General features: G+C 37.4%; 2 protein-coding genes across 2 annotated transcripts in view; one reads left to right on the forward strand and one right to left on the reverse strand.

Moving 5' to 3' along the window:
• Nucleotides 1-12,531, reverse strand: part of FAM227B (family with sequence similarity 227 member B) — a 172,494-nt gene that overhangs the window by 57,048 nt on the left and 102,915 nt on the right. The window lies entirely within an intron of this gene.
• Nucleotides 7,666-12,531, forward strand: part of FGF7 (fibroblast growth factor 7) — a 60,166-nt gene continuing 55,300 nt past the window's right edge. The window contains exons 1-2 of the mRNA XM_084640445.1: nt 7,666-7,837; nt 8,416-8,991. Of these exons, the coding sequence (XP_084496571.1) occupies nt 8,706-8,991 (286 nt within the window). The 5' untranslated portion in view covers nt 7,666-7,837; nt 8,416-8,705. The remainder of the gene's footprint in view (nt 7,838-8,415; nt 8,992-12,531) is intronic.

Here is a 12,531-nt window from a genome sequence, read left to right on the forward strand (position 1 = left end):
AGAGATTAAAGAGGCTAGGACTTTTCAGCTTGGAAAAATGGAGACTAAGGGGAATATGATAGAGGTATATAATATTATGAGTGGTGTGGAGAAAGTGAACAAGTTATTTACTTGTTCCCGTAATATAAGAACTAGGGGCGACCAAACGAAATTAATGGGCAGCAGGTTTAAAACAAATAAAAGGAAGTTCTTCTTCACTCAGCGCACAGTCAATCTGTGGAACTCCTTGCCTGAGGAGGTTGTGAAGGCTAGGACTATAACAGGGTTTAAAAGAGAACTAGATAAATTCATGGAGGTTAAGTCCATTAATGGCTATTAGCCAGGATGGGTAAGGAACGGTGTCCCTAGCCTCTGTTTGTCAGGGGGTGGAGATGGATGGCAGGAGAGAGATCACTTGATCATTACCTGTTAGGTTCACTTCCTCTGGGGTACCTGGCATTGGTCACTGTCGGTAGACAGGATACTGGGCTAGATGGACCTTTGGTCTGACCCAGTATGGCCATTCTTATGTTCCTATGTAAAAGTCTAGCAGACAGACAGGCTAATGATGGGCACTTTATTAACATGGCAACAGGTCTTTATTCTTGCTTTAAACTTTAGTAAAGAATTATTTTTTCTGTGTTAAAAGGCTTCCAATACCTATTTAATGCTTGACTGGTAAATAAATTGCAGGAATCGTCATGAAATTCAGTACTCAGTATATGGATCCTCACAGATGGTTACTGGGCTAGTTTGTTTGGACATATAAAAATCACAAATGATACAATCCTATCTGCATATGCTGTTGATTATAGGTGGCATTTAAATCTTTGCTTAACTCTATTCAGAGATAAACAGGTTTCTCTTGAAGAGCTTCTTTTCATATTTATTATTACTGGCTAAAACTATATTTTAATCATCACAAACAAAGTTATTGGAAATACTTTTTTGTTCTTTAAATAAAGAAATATTTCAACAAAGCTCTAGGAAATGTTTGCAATAAAGTCTTACACAAAACATCTGTGTTTACTAAAAGATGTTTTCTAACTTAAAAATTAAGGTATGTTACACATCAAAAACAAAAAATGAAATAAAAAGCTACATAAGTTCATGAAAAAAAAAGTGGTATGAGTTACAGCTTTGTTAAGTGCTGTGTTCAAAGTAAAATTGGAATATAGAAGTCTGGTCAGGTAAACTCTGTATGCTTCCCAAACCTGGTGGAAATAAACCAGCTGCTATATAATGAGACTAAATTGTGGTCTTCTGTGGAGTACAGAATATTACTTTCAGCCTTCTAGTCTCTCTGCCTTCTCCAAAAGCCTTATGCTACAATACATGGCTGTTATAATCTTAAATTTTTGATAGTCCTACTCAGTGTGCCTACTGTCACAAGGGAATGGACTCTCCAATGAGGATTGCCAGTACTGGTAATGACGTTACTAATAGCAATGGAGATCTTTTGTAACCCTCGGTACTATGCAGGCTTTACTCAGAGGAGGAAACCATCCATCTCCAAAAACACTAATCCCTAGGATTCCACTCTTTCATGTCAGTCTGTCCTTCAAAAAAAGTCAGCTTCTTGGTGACCCTGCCTCCTGTCCAACTAAGTCTGCATGTGTCTCCCTCAGAAGCCTATTTGGGGATGAATTAAGATATTTCCTCCAAGGTCCTTAATCTCCCCCAAATAAACTGAAGAAAAACAAATTACTGCAGATAACTTATAAACATAAAAACAGAATACACACAAGATAAATTATTTGCTATTAAGTATTCAGATATCTACTAGTAGTATACCCATTTCCAGTTTTCCTGAAAGCTTACATCCATCCCATATGACCAAAATCTGGATGTTTACAGCAGCCAACAAATAGAGATGGTGGAGGCTTTTGAGTTTAGCTTTGCAAAATATTTATGATAAAAAATTTATAGTAAAATTTTTGCAGTACAAAATTGTACCCAACATTCCCACACCTATAAAAATTTGCAATTTCAACAACCGATGCAAGCTACCAAAAAGAAACAACTTCTCTCAACAATCAGGCAGGGGAAGTCTGGAAGGAGCCATCCCTTATGTCTGTGTATTTTTAATCCACTCAACTCCATACCATCTAGGCTGAAAATTAAAATAGGAACAATTCCATGCAGAAGTGGCGTGTTCTCCATCTCTCTATTGTTTATAGAGGGTTCCTTTTGCTTTATCTCAAGAGATGCTGCCGGATGTTCTGTAGCTGTCATTATCAAGGAAAGGATAAAGAGCAAATAGCAGATTTTTCATTGCATCTTAAATCCTGATTTGTGATAACAGGGAGTTATGCAGCTGAGGGCTTAATACTGAGAATGCCCAGTTTCTGCACCCTTAGAATTTTACCCTGGTCTCCATCAGCCACAGAATCCTAACGAATTTCAGCTGTTGCCACAGAAACTGTGCTGATCTCCAAGGTAGACAGGTTCCATCCCATTGCAGACTCTGAAGATTTGTAACAGCAATCCAGAAGCTGATCAGAAACAGGATAGGAAGCCAGCAGAGTGCAGAGAACCAATTTGTTGTGCTCTCACTAGTTAATGTTTCCTAGTAGGCAGGCCACTGCGCATTGGATCAATGGAAATGTCTATATTGCCTTCATAGTCAAACCACATGGAACATATTGTAGGAGTCCATCCTGGAGATGAAGAAGGTATGGGTCATTATGGCTAACTGTGCATCTGAAAGAAGAAGGTGCATTCTCCTAGCTAGCAGAAGATGGAAAAGGTCTATTTGGCTGCTACTACTATTTGGGTGTCTACTGTTTGATACAGAGACCTTTATTCAACCTTCATAACTGGCAAACATAACAGTTGCCTTTGATTTCTAAAATTTTCATTGTTGCAACTTCCCACCTACTCACACTAAAGGAATTGGCATCTAGGTTGCTGTAAGGGGAGAAGGCTTACAGAAGTATTATGGGGGTGGTTTTAAAAAAACGTTGAGTACATACAAGCAATATTTTTCTCTTTCTGTAACTTTTAGTGCTGTCAAGTTATCACAATGTGCCGATGTATTTCTTCAAATAAAAGCCTGTCAGAGAAAGGATCATAAAATTTGTGCAGTTTTAGGAGAAATCTGCACCATGTAAAACCTTGCTCGAGATCAGATTTGCAAAGTTCTGGGCATATTTCCTTGATAAGGTGGAAGTGCTAGCCAGTGCAATAAGACGTTCTTTCATGAAAATAGAGTAGGCCTATTTGGGGGAGGCACTGGTTATATCCGACTGCCAGCCCAGCTAAATCCTGGTAAAGAGGCCCTCTCTGTGGCTATATGGGATATAAATACCTCCCCCATTGCCAGTCAGCAGAAAAGGTATTGTGGTGACCTTGTCCTGACATGGCCTTAACTTTTCCCCTTCTCCCCACCTGCTGCAGGGAAGCCCTTAAAGTGGCAACATCCCTTTTTTCCAGCTAGACAAATACCCACCCGTTATAAAGGTTGCAGTGGGCATAGTCATGAAAATAGAGCAGGCCAGTTTTGGGGAGGCATTGGTTAATACATGGCTTGTACCAAAAGTGGGTTGCATTTTTCCAGGAAATTCAGATTTGTGAAGGAAGGCCTGATTTGCTCAAGCAGGTTAAAATGGTGTCCTTTCATCAGGCAACATACAGTTGGGCTTGCTTTTTGGTAAGGGCTAAAATTTCATTGTATATTTATAATGTATTTATTTAAAGCTGCAGCTTCATTTTGAAAGGTTGTTATTTGCGGGCAAAGCAAGGAGGAAAGGAGGAGGATGTGGGCACCAGCCATATTAAAATAACTTGTTCACTGGTTACACTTACAGCTGGTGCCTTATTTAAATTGTTTTTTAATTATTGTAACTATAAAGCTTCATAACACACTGCTGTATCAAATGATTTATTTTACGGAGCTGAGAAAGATACACGCAGAAAGCTTGTGGCTGGAGCATGAGTATCTACAGCTTTCTGGAAATGAAACCTCAGGTGTGCTATGGGTTTATATAAAACTAAATGCCAGAGAAAGCACAAATAAATTAAAAATCCCCAAAAGTAAAAAAGCCGGTTTTAAATGCGGCAAGTTGTTTTTGTCCAGCAAAGACATAACATTTTTTTTAAATTCCACATGCATTCTACTCTGAGAAGTAAAACACAGATAAGATTTTATCCCTGATTACTTGAATGCCACATATTTTTTCATTGTATCAGTCTGAGTTCAGATCTAGGAATGGATCGGAGACTGTATTGGTATAAATGGCTGGTGAGTTCTTTTTAGCAATGGACGAGGGATCAGTGGACATGGTGATTTATCAGATTTGTCGGGAGCTTTTGATATTATTAACCCATAGGTATTGTTGACTTACCCAGTGAATCTTGGGGGAGCTGGGGAAGCAGTGGATTCATTCTTCGTTTATAAGATTTCCCAGACAGTACTGTTCATTTTCTCCAACAGCCCTCACATGGAGTCCTACAGGATTTTGTAATGCTCCTGTTTAATATTAAACCGACAGGGTAGATTGTGAGATGCTTTGGACTGAGATTTCATCAAAATTGCCAGTAGAACTCAGCTCTACATCTTCTTTTCACTGAATTCAGACTTCCACTGTCTAATAGAGAAGGGGATCCGGAGGTAGACAAACTGGTTACACATTAGCCTGGATAAGGCTTATTGGCAAGGGGAAACTTCTAAAGGACTTGGAGGAAGCACTATTTGCATCATTTTCCAGGGTTCACCATTGCAATGTGCTATAGTATAGGGCTATTCTTGCAATCTACCTAGACATTCCATATCAAGCAGAACTTGCCCCCTTCCTAGGGCAAGCTGGCATGACAAATGCTACCTGTGCTGAAGTCTCTGTATTGGTTTCCTTTCACTTCTGGATTGCAACTTCAGATGTCAATGGAGATTTTAAAAGACTAGAATGGTTATTCAGAAGTTATCTGAACTTTTCACCCTAGCATGGCAGTAAAGATGGCTGATTGGCTCTTGCTTTTGGTCCCTAAATTAGAAAGCTCCATTACGGATAGCAGGGCTCCCTCATCTGAGGGCTCCATCTTTGGAATTCAGTCTTCTTTGTAACTTCTCAGGGCCCAGGATTAGAGATTATCGTGGCACATCACAAGGCCAACGGGCCATATCCTTAGCAGGTGTAAATCAGCACAGCTCCATTGACTAAAATGGAAGTATGTTAGCGTACACTAGTTGAAGACCTGGCCCCATTTTATTGAGTGCTTTGTTGACTGATTTTATGATGTTCCTACTCTTACTTTTGAAAATGTATTTACTATATTTATTCACTGTAGGAGGTGCCTCGTTGCCACTACAATAGAGACTATAGAAATTAGAACAATCAACACATAATAAAGGAGCAGCTTCCCTGCCCCTGGTTCCCCCCCCCCCGCCCCAAATTTTCAGATAGCAAATGAGCCATTTGGAAGGAACTTATTAGAACGCTATTACTGCAACTAGAACAAAAAAATGTAATCCCCACATGCTGGGGATGGCACTAGCCAGGCCTTTTGAAAGGTGAAATGCACGAAAAGCCACTTCTTAAAGTGTCTAGTGGAGGCATTATGTTCCGGGCACTGTAGACCAGGACAGGTGCATGCCACTGGGTCTCTCCTGAAGGCATCAAAACATGAGGTTGGCCATTTGGGGACAGCGTATGGTAGGGTGAATTGGAATTATGATCATCTAAGCTTCAGGGACCTTTCCTGAATCTGGGCTGTGGGTGTAAAAGAGAATTTCAAACTCACCATGATTCTGAATGGGTTTCACACATTAGTAGGGACGAACTAGTCAGAAATCTTGGGTGACTGAAGGTATTTTGTACCATTTTTACTTCGTCCCTCAATGCACCAAAATAAGCAGTTATGTATAATCCATAAACGAAGTTGCTGCATGATTATTAAATAATTGTTCAAAACTATAGGGAGTCAATTTGTCACTCCGTTTCATGTTTGGTCCTCTCTCTTGCTGTCCCTTCTGTGCTGGAGTCTCTGGTGCAGATCTGATGTTCCTACATGGGTATCCTTTGCCTCCTCATGTTAAAAATGCATACTTGTAACAATTACGAAAATAATCTCTTAAAAGAATGAGAAAATATCAAATTTTCCTTCATGACTATGGCAGTATTTGTATGTAAATCATTGTTCTTTCAGGTAACAATGATAATAAAATAGAATTCCTGGGGTCCTACTCTCCCTCTGCAGGATTTGAGTAAATCTCATTGACATCAAGTGAACACAGAGAGAGTAGCAAATGGGGAGTGCTCCAAGGGAGCTCTGAAAGGAGATGTTGAAGTATCTGAACTTTGAGAAGGGAAATTACTCAGATCCTCTGAGTTGGTGTGTGGGTTGGGAGGATGGGAGAGCAGGTGGGATGAAATAGGGTCCCCTGGTGACACACATCTGTGAGTGATAAACACTGGAACACTCCAATCTAAGTCCTGAATCATTAAACCCTCCTCACCACTAGGTGGCACACATGTATCCTTAATGTTCCTAATGGCTATTAACTAGCTCAACCGTTCTTTTCAAATCAAGTTAAAGAATACACTAAATTATTCTCCACCTCTCCTGGGAAAGGTTTTGGATTAGGGTAAGCATGACTATGTTACAATTACAATACTATTTTCAGAGACCTACAGATACAAGTAATTTTCTCTTTACGACAGTGCATTACAAGATTTCCCCATTCCTGTTTGCTAAAATGTTACAGAGATGTCTCTGTAAGATAAGAATAGAATTCATATTAAATAAGATAAAAAGGCACTGCTGTACTCAGTGAAATCCAGAGTTTCAATATGTTTTTAGAATAGCTGGATTTCACCAAAATCACGACAAGATTTTAAGGATGACATGGAGCAGAGTTTGGGCAGTAGACTGATGACAAAAGTTGGAAATAAATATGTAGAAACAGCATGATAATACGTAGCTGTTTATTTGCCGCCCCAAAACTTAAGCCAACAGATCATCCATCTAACAGTGTGCTAATATGGATAACATCTGTACTACTGAAACTTTTAATTCTCATGCTGCAATTTCTAGGAAGTATTCATTGGGGAAATGGGGAATATCATTCCTCATTATATTTTTCTTGGGATGCTGAAAAAGGTCTAGACTGAACGCAACGTTTAGAACATACCTCGTGTTTGTCCATAACAGCCATTTAAATAAGAACCCTCTGGATTTTGTATGCAATTGTTCCTCATTTACTAGTCTACGAAACAAAAGCAGTCCATAATAGGCACCATGCCTACCACCCACACTGCATAATGCACCTGGGTATTTCAGATATCTAAAGGAAGGATAGTAAGCAAAGTATGTACCCATCAATCTGTGTAAAAGATTTGGAGGAGAAATGAGGTGTGTGTTTTTGTTCCTAAGGAAAAGGGAATACTGAACTAAATCAAAGAATAGAAATGCTTTAACTGACATGAAAAGTAACTTTATTCAGTGATCACAGAAATCTGTTTCTGGAAAGTAGGTACATACTTGGAGATTTAAAGCATAAACTACGTTTATAGCTCCCTCTGATGACCATTGGACACTACACAACATAAGTCTTCTTTTATTTTTGTGCATACATTCAACTGACAGCTGACTGGTTAAATTCTAATTGCTTCCAAGTGAGGTCAGCAAAGGTATTTATCGAAAAGGACTGAACAACAGGCTCAACACACACACGCACGCGCACGCACAAGCGCATACACACACCACCGCTCTTGCGTGTTGATTTATGGAAACAATTATAATTCTGCTGAAGTCTTTCTGAGCTGAGAAAGTTTGTAGCTACAGTAGAGCGTCTCATGTTGCAAAAGGCAGACAACAGAAATGGAATACTTGTGTATCCAGCTGTTATCAACAGGAACAAGTAAGTTACCGGTCCTTTAAAAGAATGCTCTGGGCGTTCTAACCACTAATGACTTTCTCTTTTCTTGATTGATGTATGTTAGACGTAAGCTTCTTGACATTTTCTTTAAAAAAAAAAATCTACAAGTAACTGTATGTATAAAAATACAGTCCCACAAATATCTGGGTCTGTCCTGATATTCAAACTAGAGAAGTGCAGGCAGCCCTTTAGGAAGAATGTGGCTAACTATAAAGGTATAGGCACAAAGTAACCAAATGTAAGAGATGCAATAGCATTTTACTGCGGCTGAGTTTTGGAGCTTAGCTGAATCAATAACTTATTTGAAAGACTTATTACTGAGCTACACAAGGAATTGTACACAGTTCAAATGTGTGCTGCTGTCAAGAGCCTGTTGTAAGATATATCTTGTATGTGTGCTTGTGTATGTTTTTTTTTAAAGAAGTTAAGTCACTGTATAAAGCTAGGAGATATTTTGCTATGCTACAGTACTCATGCAGCATATATTATAGTTGCACACATGTAACAATTGACCATAAAATTTATCCATGACACTTTTCTCATAGATCTTTTACTTTCAGTGCAAGCAGCAAATTCAAGTAGTACAGAAGGTCATGACAGCCAAGGTTATTATAACCGGTTTCTTTAAAGGATATCCTGACTGAAAAGATATTTAAGGAGATATCCTGTTTCAACATCAGTAACTATTAAGGAATAAGGATCAGAATTCTGGAAGAGGAAGCAATCTCAATTAAATCAATCTACAACTCGCTGTAAAGACAGAAGGCAGGTCAATGACCTAGGAGCAACGATCTACTTGAGTTTTAATTTTCATTATGTTGTTCATGAACACCCAGAACACCGCACTATAATGCACAAATGGATACTGACATGGATCCTGCCGACTTTGCTCTACAGATCATATTTTTACATTATCTTTCTAGTGGGCACTATATCTTTAGCTTGCAATGACATGACTCCAGAGCAAATGGCTACAAATGTGAACTGTTCCAGCCCTGAGCGACATACCAGAAGTTATGATTATATGGAAGGGGGGGATGTAAGAGTGAGAAGACTTTTCTGTCGAACTCAATGGTATATGAGGATTGATAAACGAGGCAAAATAAAAGGGACACGAGAAGCAAACAACAACTATAGTAAGTAATGTCTCTGCTTTTGAAATTTGTACTGAAAGATTTTAAAATTTATGAATTGTTGGTTTTTATCCCTTCATTTATGATGCTTTCACAATAATTTTGTATAGCGCAGTAACCATTCTATCAGACATGTTTTCCAATTGATCATACAGGAGGACATTTGGTATTGATTTTGAAATGCGTCACTTTAAATAATACGTTACCAGTATGTTGTAGAGCTAATGTATTAGTTACAGCTGGTAACTATTAGCAAACAGAGAGCCTATTTTAACAAGTGAATTAAGGCTGTACATCTGAAAATATATAACCGCAAACTCTATGCTCATAAAGTACTTATGAAACATTAAACCACATTTATGTAGGACACAAACTACCTACAAGCTCAGTATGTGTGACTGAACAATTAAAATATATTCAATATTAGAAAATGCAATGGAAAGAAATATGAAAATTGCCTTGCAAAACCATTTGGACAATTTGCCAGGCTAGAATAAAATCTAATATTGCTTCTACAGCTCATTATTACTTGGATAATGAAAAAATACTCTCCTCTCTCACTTCCAAAAAGATCACTCACCCAGAGAGGGTGGACATGTAAAATTATACTAAATATACTTTTAGCATGAACTACGGGGAGTTGGATAATAATCCTGATCCACCTATATCAATATTTAAAATGATTTTCATATACCACTATTTTAAGATATTATGTTTGCATGCGCTGATTTTACCAATTTTACAATTTGTGTGTGGTATTGTAAATTTAGGCAAATACCACATCTACTTCAAGAATATTGGTGCATAATTTTTTTAAGACAGAAGAGAAATACAGAGAATTATACACTGTAGCACTTAAAATGAGAAGAAGTACAAAATTATTATTGCTTTAAAGTGTCAGAGGTATATATTGTTCTAGTGAACAGTGTTTATTAAACAACAAATCTCTGTCCTGTGATGGTTTTAAATGTTATTCTATTATTTGCCATATAAATTAGGGAGCATTATAACAGCAAAAAAAGAAAAATCAAAGTGTGAGAGATAGTAATATGATTAGTTATTTTTCAGTTGAAAATTTACTCCCCCCCCCAAACAAATTCCTATTCTTTTCAAGTACTGTGCTGCATCATATTTACTTCATGATTATAACTAGCATTGGCCATCTTACATAACTCAAAGGGTTTTCTTTGCAAATTTTACTGTTTCTTTTAAAATTTGTTTTTATATTAGTCTCCTTTTTTCCCTACAATCTATTCCATCATACATAACCATATGGCTTGGAAAATGTAAAACATCAGTTTATTGGCTATGGGCCAAATCCAGCAAATTTTTTAGTTGGTTCTTATGCAGGCAACCTCTCATTGACTTCCAGTGGGACATTGCCAGAGTAAAGACCGCAGGACTATATCTACAAGGGAAATCCTGGCCCCCTAACTTCAATCAGGCCAGGATTTCATCCTAAATGTTCCTACATAAAAACAGTCTTCTGATTTTTTTTGCAACACTAATGCATACTACAATCATATTTTATCTGTTTGTTACTTGTATACTGTCTCTCTAGATGGGTTTATATGATCACATGTTCCCAAATAATTATGCAAATTTGCTTTTTATTATACTATTCTCTTTAACCAATGTGTTGGTTTGTAATTTAACATTATTTCAAATTCAAGTAAAGGCTCTTAATCTGTGAGTCCATGTTTTTGCTACATATTAATGATTTTAATAAGTGTTTATTTTAGGATTTAATTACTACTATCTAGGTTTTTAGTAAAATGTAGCATATTTGACTCAAAGTTCAGGTTTTTTTGCAACACAAAATCCTCAATACTTTATCTACTAAATCAGGTATGAGATAAGGAAGTGTCTCTGCCACATGTAAGGTAGAGAAAGGCGGGAGGTCTCCCAGCATATTAAATTTAACATGCTTGCTATACTTCATCTACTGCACATACTAGGAAATAACTATTTTAGTGCTTTTGTTGGATAAGCAGAATAGAAAAAACAATACACATATAGAGGGCATGGGAGAAATCAATTTAGCAATGATAACAGGCTAGTATTTTCAGAGGACCTCCTGTGTGTGTATTATCAAATCAAAATATAAATCAGAACAAACTCACTTTATTTCCTCTTGATTTAATTCAGATTAATACAGTTTTGGGGGGCGGAAGAGAACATACCCTCAGTGCAAATGAACATGAAAGAAATCTCTTTCTGAAGATGTGTTTGTGGCCATATACTAAACACATTTCCAGTCTGTGTTCAGATAAGAAAAAGATTGGACTAATTTTCTTTCCCCCAGACAAATGTTGTTTTCACAGCAGTAAACTCAAACAGCTCTTATTTTTATCTAACTTGTCTGTAAAATTATATCTATTACTGAAATGGACAAATCTGCATGTGTAAACTTCACTCATCTTTGTTAGGTGACTCACTAGTTTGCAATGCTCAGTGCTGGAAGTGGTAAACCAGACTATTCATTTTCTCTGCATGGATGATACCCCAAAAGAGTCACATCAGAGTCAACCAGCTTCTGTGGCTGTCAGGGATTCAGTTGCTGCTCTGAGAAATGTCTTCATATTCTATCCTGCCAGCCCCACCGTATAATCTTAGAACAATGCAAAGATATTTAGAGGATTCTCTATATTTGAAAGAGGAAACCCCAACTTTCTCCCATAAGAAATGGAAATGCTGATGTAAAAAAACACTGTGGTTTCCTGTATCCTGAATGTAGGAGAGAATCTAAGCTCGATCCTGTCATAAAGCCACAGATGTAGAAGAGGAACCTAACACCCGTCTATCTGCTGGTTCACTATCAGAAGCATGCAATAAACTCAGATTCAAGTAGAGAAATCTCATTGTAAATATTTAAGTGTTAATGTATTGTAAGTGTTAATGAAAGATGCCAGATTGAGTTTTGCAGACAGAAATCACCACTTTATCCATACATCATATATTGTACAACATGGACAATAGGCAAAGCTTCCTTACAACTAGAAATCTTTCAAAGATGACATAACACTATCATGTTGCATAGGCAACTTGAGAAGGACGAAATACATGATGGTTCTCATATTAATCAAGATTATGGATCTGAGGTACCAAGAATACAAATCAATGATTGTGAGGAGTCAATAAGTAATACAAGAACAGAGTCAAATCTAATATGTACATTATTTGCAATTATTTGCACATCAAACTTCTCCTAACATACAGGATGCAGTCAGAATAATGTGGCCCTATGAAAATCATAGCAAACATAGAAGACAGAACACATTCATCAAGCAGACTCTGATGTAAAATTGTATTTGTTGCTTGTTGTTACATGATAACGTATTGAAGCAAATTCTTAATATTAATCTCCAATTCATTTCTCATAATTCAAAGTTAATTTGTTACAAATACTTATTGCAACAATTTAGTCAGCATGTTTGAGTAAAAAAAAATAGCATCCTCCCCCCCTCCCCCCCAAAATCTAACCTAATCTTCATGTCTTCTGTGCTAGCAAAGCAAATTGCTGAATTCTGGGCCAGATCAATG

Source organism: Lepidochelys olivacea, assembly GCF_965140295.1.
Source record: "Lepidochelys olivacea isolate rLepOli2 genome assembly, chromosome: 10".
NCBI classification, from domain to species: domain Eukaryota; kingdom Metazoa; phylum Chordata; order Testudines; family Cheloniidae; genus Lepidochelys; species Lepidochelys olivacea.